Raw genomic sequence first — 6452 nt, 5'->3', positions numbered from 1 at the left:
CCACTACAGGGAATAGATCTGGCTGATCTATGATTTCCATCTGGTTGCTGGTGGTCGGCTTGAAAAGGATGCCAGTTTACGCAAACACTACGATGACTTCATGCAGGAATACATCAACTTGGGGCACATGAAAGTTGTTGGAACCGCAGACGAGGTTTCTGAGGCCGTTGGAACAGTTTGCTATCTTCCACATATTCCCGTTTTCAAAGAATCCAGCACAACGCGAAGGTACGGGTGGTGTTCGATGGATCCGCCATGACATCTACGAACCATTCTCTGAATGATGCCCTTCTCACCGGACCGGTGATCCAGGACGAACTCTTCGACCTCATACTTCGATTCCGTAAATACGCTGTGGCGCTGGTCGCTGATGTGGAGAAAATGTACCGACAAATCCGCATACACCCGGAAGATACTTCTCTACAGCGGATTTTATGGCGCTTTAATCCATCAGAACCTGTTAAAATCTACGAACTTCAGACTGTTACCTATGGTTTGGCTCCCTCATCTTTTCTCGCAACCCGAGTGCTAAAGCAGATCGCGATGGATTTTGAAGGTATATACGAAACCGGCGCGCAAGCTGTTTCGGAAGATATCTACATGGATGATTTTATTTCCGGGGCAGATTCTATTGAGAAGGCTATAAAGCTGCGTGACGAAGTTCAGTCACTGATGTCAGAAGGCGGCTTTCAATTGAGGAAGTGGAGTTCGAATCGACGGGAAGCACTGAAGGATTTACCATCAGAGGTACTAGACGAAGCAACCATGCTTCATTTTGAGTCGGATCAAAGGGTAAAGACTCTAGGAGTTGCATGGAAGCCAGTACCAGATGAGTTCTGCATCGACGTACAACTAGTAGATCATGATGGGCATTGGACTAAACGGAAAATCTTTTCGGCGATCGCGAAACTTTATGATCCTTTGGGGCTAGTGTCTCCTGTTGTATCTTGGGCCAAGATTCGACTACAGAATCCATGGTTAGCATCTATTGGCTGGGACGATCCAGTTCCGCAGGAAATCGTGTCACAATGGTCGGATTTCTATACGCACATCTGTTGCAAGAATTCAAGGTGCCCCGTTTCTTATTTCTACCAGATATGCCAACGATCCAGTTTCACGTTTTCTGCGATGCATCAGAAGTCGGATACGATACGGATAGAAACATCTATGCTCGATCCACCGGCAAGTCAAGGTGGAGTTAATCGCGTCGAAATCCCGCGTAGCACCACTGAAACGACTTTCGTTACCACGGATGGAGCTGTTTGCTGCACTGTGGAGGGCTAAGCTTTACTCTAAGGTTTCTACAGCGCTGAGGATGGAGGGAAATTCTTGCTGGTTCTGGTCGGACTCAATGGTTACCTTGCATTGGATACGCGCGTCGCCCAACACATGGCCAACATTCATCTGTAATCGCACTTCTGAGATCCAGCTGCTTACGCACGGCCACAGTTAGAATCATGTCAAAGGATCCGAGAATCCCGCTGATCACATCTCTCGCGGTATGTTACCTGATGAATTCATTCACAACAATAATTGGCGGTGTGGTCCTTCATGGCTTATAGACGAAAATCGCTGGCCTCGAGATTCCATGCTGGCAGTGGCGCAAAAAGCTCCAGCGCCAGACCCGTCATTCGAGAGATTCTCGTCCTTTTGGCCCCTGGTTCGCGTTACCGCACACACGTTACGTTTTGTCCACCGCTGTCGTACGAAATCTAACAAGCACCATACGTTCCTTTCCGCAAAAGAATTGCACAAAGCTAAAGAAGCGTTAGCCAAAGGAGTTCAACAGAACGAGTTTGCCCTGGAGTTAAAAGATTTGAAACAGAGCAAAACCGTATCACGCCAGTCGACGCTAAAGTTGCTGCGACCGTTTCTTGACGAAAATTCGTCTCTGGGGTCGGATTCAACATTCCAATGAGAACTACCATACCAAGCATCCCATAGCACCAAGCAAGCACCCACTATGTCGCCTCAACGCAGTGCATTTTAACACTCAGAATTTTCACGATGGTCCTCGCATGACGTTGTCTGCTATTTGTCAAGAGTTTTGGCCTGTAAGAGGAAGAGATCTGGTAAATGTCGTTTGTCGCAATTGTCATAACTGTTTCCGTCACCACCCTGTACCTGCAACTCAACCTCAAAGTAGACTGCCTAAGGCCCGAACAGTCCCCAGCCGTCCGTTTGCTACTTCGGGTGTAGACTATTGCGGCCCGGTGTACCTTAAACCCACCCACCGGCGTGCCGCTTCACGTAAAGCATTCATTGCCGTATTTGTTTGCTTCGCCACAAACGCAGTCCATCTTGAACTTGTGTGCGACCTATCCACAGATGCCTTCATAGCATCCCTCCGTCGGTTCATTGCCCGGCGAGGAATGCCAGCCGAAATACACTCCGACAATGGGACAAATTTCCAGGGGGCGAAGAACAAAATCTCAGAAATGTACGACATGATCAGCAATCAACGGAACCAGGAAACCATCACTGACGAATGCAGCCGTCGTGGGATAGTTTGGCGTTTCATCCCACCAAAAGCACCGAATTTTGGGGGCCTCTGGTAAGCAGCAGTAAAAATAGCAAAAAGTTCGCTCCTGAAGACGATTGGCGGAACTCCGTTGTCTTTTGAAGATTTTGCCACTGTTCTCACACAGATCGAAGGAAACATGAATTCGCGCCCACTTACACCACTCTCTGAAAATCCAACTGAACTGGATGTGTTGACTCCGGGTCATTTTCTCATCGAATCATCTCTTGCCTGCTTGCCCGTTCCGGATTATTCAAGCGTCCCAGTAAACCGCTTACGTCACTATCAATTGTTGCAGAGTCTGATACACCGTCATTGGAAAAGATGGAGAAAAGAGTACTTGACGGAACTAAACAACCAACGAAAATCAACAACATCACCCGTAGACATCCATGTAGGATAGGGCATTGCAAAAAAAAAATTTTTTTTAATTCTCGAAGACCCCCCCTCTCATATTGTGACAAATGTCAAAGTAAGCTCAGATGCCAAATTTCACATCATTTGGACAATTTTAGACCCCCGCCCACTTCGCTTGAAATTTTTTGAAATTGGTACTATGGGAAAATATGGAGGAAAAACACATTAAATGAAATAACTTTGGAAGTAGCAATCAGAAAATTACAATTTATACCTCTTTTGAAAGGAAATAATTTTAGTGTTTGAATAAAGATATATTTGTTTCTAGAAAAATATGGGAAAGGTGGGTACTGGGTCATTTTGGCCCCAAAATCCCCTATTTTTAATGATTTTTCTGCTCCGTGATGCAAATCATACATATTTTGTAGTTTTTCTAATGTGAAAAAATCTCAGAAATCGAACGGAACCCTTTTGACCTTAGTCCGAATACGAGAAGTTGGGGTTAAATGGCCTTTTGTCATTCATTATAAACTTCATCATTTTCTCGTGAATATATCTCTATTATTCTTCACTCAATTTTCATAAACTATACCTTGTTGAACGTGGAAAATCCTTAGGATTATAACAAAAATAGATTCGTTACCGGTAAAATTCAGGAACATCAAATCATCTGACATATAGTGTCGATTTCACATTTTTATCATAAAATCGCACATATTAACTCCATTCAACAACAAAATTCTTATTTAATTTACTACTTTTAGTGTAAAATATGCTTAGGGATCACATGAGAAAAGTTTCATTCCTGGAAAAATAGGGAAAGTTGAGGTATTAGGACAAATAATGAAAAAAATAGGTTTGTAGAGTAAATATCAAAAAGTTTGATGTTTCTGAATTTTACCTTTAACGTTTTTATTTTTATTTTATTCCTCAGAATTTTACACGTTCAATAAGTTACATTTTATGAAAATTGATTGAAGAATAAAAGAGATATATGCATGAGAAAATGATAAAATTTAATATGACTGACAAAAAGCCCTATAACCCCAACTTCTCGTATTCGGACTAAGATCAAAAGGGTTCCGTTCGATTTCTGAGATTTTTTCACATTAGAAAAACTACAAAATATGTATGATTTGCATCACGGAGCAGAAAAATCATTAAAAATAGGGGATTTTGGGGTCAAAATGACCCAGTACCCCACTTTCCCGTATTTTTCTAGAAACAAATATATCTTTATTCAAATACTAAAATTATTTCCTTTCAAAAGAGTTATAAATTGTAATTTTCTGATTGCTACTTCCAAAGTTATTGCATTTAATGTGTTTTTCCTCCATATTTTCCCATAGTACCAATTTCAAAAAATTTCAAGCGAAGTGGGCGGGGGTCTAAAATTGTCCAAATTATGTGAAATTTGGCATCTGAGCTTACTTTGACATTTGTCACAATATGAGAGGGGGGGGCGGCTTTGAGAATTCAAAAAAAAAATTTTTTTGCAATGCCCTCCTAATGTAGGACAAATATTTCTTCTTTTAGATGAGAACAAACCATCCATCGCTTGGCCGCTTGCCAAAGTTGTGTCCGTTTCACCAGGAGATGACGACGTCGTTCGTGTGGTTACAATTCGTACCAGAAATGGAGTGTACACAAGACCAACCTGCAAAATTTGTCCACTTCCATTTAATCGCGAAATCTTCGCAACAGCACAAGAGATGACGGACTAAACGAGATGAAATATTCAGATTTGTTTATAGTTTAAATCATAAAATTAAACATTATTTGTAAATTTTAAAACACAAATTTAGGTGGCCGGCAATGTTTACGATTAGAGTGCAGAGATATAAAACGAAAACTGTTATACACTAGGCAATCTGCATCGAACAACTAGGTAGGCCAATTTTGCGATATCAAGAACATCTGGTAGGTGGACTCTTTGTACACACACTATCTCCCATAGCTTGCATCATCAATTTTGTTGGCATATCATTCTTCTGTTGCCTTCATTGCGATCGGTCACCATAGTAATTTTGTGCTAGGGAAAAGTAAAGTTTGCTAAGAATAAGTTAGTTATAGTTATAATAAAGTTAAGATTAAATAGAAAAGGCTTGCAGAATAAAACAGTGTTTGTCGTGAAAATAACTGTGTATTACTTACCTGCGGACTTACCTGGAGCCGTTGTTTGTCCCCGGATATCAACTAGACCGTTTAATAGAACGAAGGTTCCGCGGGTCAGGATAAAGGACGATTTCGGTGGAACACTTATTGGTGAGGTCACAACAATGCTAACCGGGAAATTAATTTCACCTCACCTCACCTTAATTTATCCAATCCGATCTTCCCGAATGAATCCAATCAAATGCTCAAATTGAACAGCGGAAAAAGTGACCAACGAATCCTAGGAAGGAAAAAATTGCACACGAGACAACAAATGTCCCACTATTCTGTCATATACGTCAGTTCAGTACACATTTCCCGACTTAGTTGTCACAAATACTCACATGAAAACATACACATACGACTAGCACATGACAATTGTACACTAGAACTAAAAATTACAATTAATACTACACTATGACTAATTACATTTTTTTATTGGTTGACCGTTAGTTTGGGCTGGTGCATAGTATGAAAAAACATAAAACATAAAAAGGCCCATAAAACCCTCCCGGTCTCCTCGGTGCACCACTATCGAGGCGTAATGCAATAACCAATGCTTGATGATGTTTGCCCGTCAGCATAGGGGAGGGAGGTCAAACATACAAATTTAATACAAAATTAATGAACATTTTTCCGACTGACGTTATTTAAAGATGCACTTTTTCAGGCACAAAGCCCTGCCAAGATAATTGTCTGCCACCCCAGAAGGTCACCGTATCAAGGACGAACACCACGATTGTTGGCCGGCCTGTGAAATATGTTCGATGACGCGCAATCTGATATTTCCCGTTCCGATTGTCAAGAGATCATTGCACAACACTTACCGTACAGCGCTATTTGCAGGGTAGAGCTTTATTAAAACATAACTCCTTTTTAGGGTTGCGATATTGCCGAACCTGAGGAAAGAGTCGTAAAATAAACTTTCTCTGATATGACGACTTCTTCGTGGTATCGAATCGGTCATCTGTGATGCGGCTTCAGATGCTGCAGGATATGATCTCATATGTAAGGGCAGCATCATGCTCTTAATGCGATTGTTTATCATCGTCCGTAGTGTGGAAAATTATACCTTTATCATGTCACATTCTTGAATTATTGATCGCGCAGTACCTTGCGGACGATTCGCGACGAAATTTATGGTCCATAGGTGCTATGCACAGATCGCCCGACAGGGCAAGCAAGCCAGTTTGGGCGTGCACCGAGTAACCAACTGATTGGTGAATCCATTGCAGGGCCCTAATCATTTACGCTTCATAAAGTGTTATTTACCCCCTCTCTCCTGTTGGCCAAACAGAAAAACTGTGCGTCCTGTTCGGAGGAAGGGGGTTGAGTTTAGCGAATCGTAAATTTAATTGTCCGAAAAACGCACCAATCGTCGCACTAAATAGCTGACCTGGCTTGAAGCAGCAATAAGACG

At 41.8% G+C, this 6452-nt stretch overlaps 1 protein-coding gene across 1 annotated transcript; it reads left to right on the top strand.

The window, feature by feature from the left end:
- Positions 1 to 255: 255 nt before the first annotated feature.
- On the top strand, positions 256 to 1284 carry LOC131687209 (uncharacterized). Its single transcript, XM_058971264.1, has one exon. It carries the CDS (start codon positions 256 to 258, stop codon positions 1282 to 1284), a length of 1029 nt encoding a protein of 342 aa, XP_058827247.1.
- Positions 1285 to 6452: the final 5168 nt, after the last annotated feature.

Source organism: Topomyia yanbarensis, chromosome 3 (assembly GCF_030247195.1).
Source record: "Topomyia yanbarensis strain Yona2022 chromosome 3, ASM3024719v1, whole genome shotgun sequence".
Taxonomy (NCBI): Eukaryota; Metazoa; Arthropoda; class Insecta; order Diptera; family Culicidae; genus Topomyia; species Topomyia yanbarensis.
The sequence above is the reverse complement of the archived record's forward strand: the minus strand, read 5'-3'. Positions and strand labels throughout refer to the sequence as shown.

What these genes read in the sequence shown, in the direction of transcription:
- LOC131687209 (XM_058971264.1), top strand. Translation starts at nt 256, where the DNA reads ATGACATCTACGAACCATTCTCTGAATGATGCCCTTCTCACCGGACCG.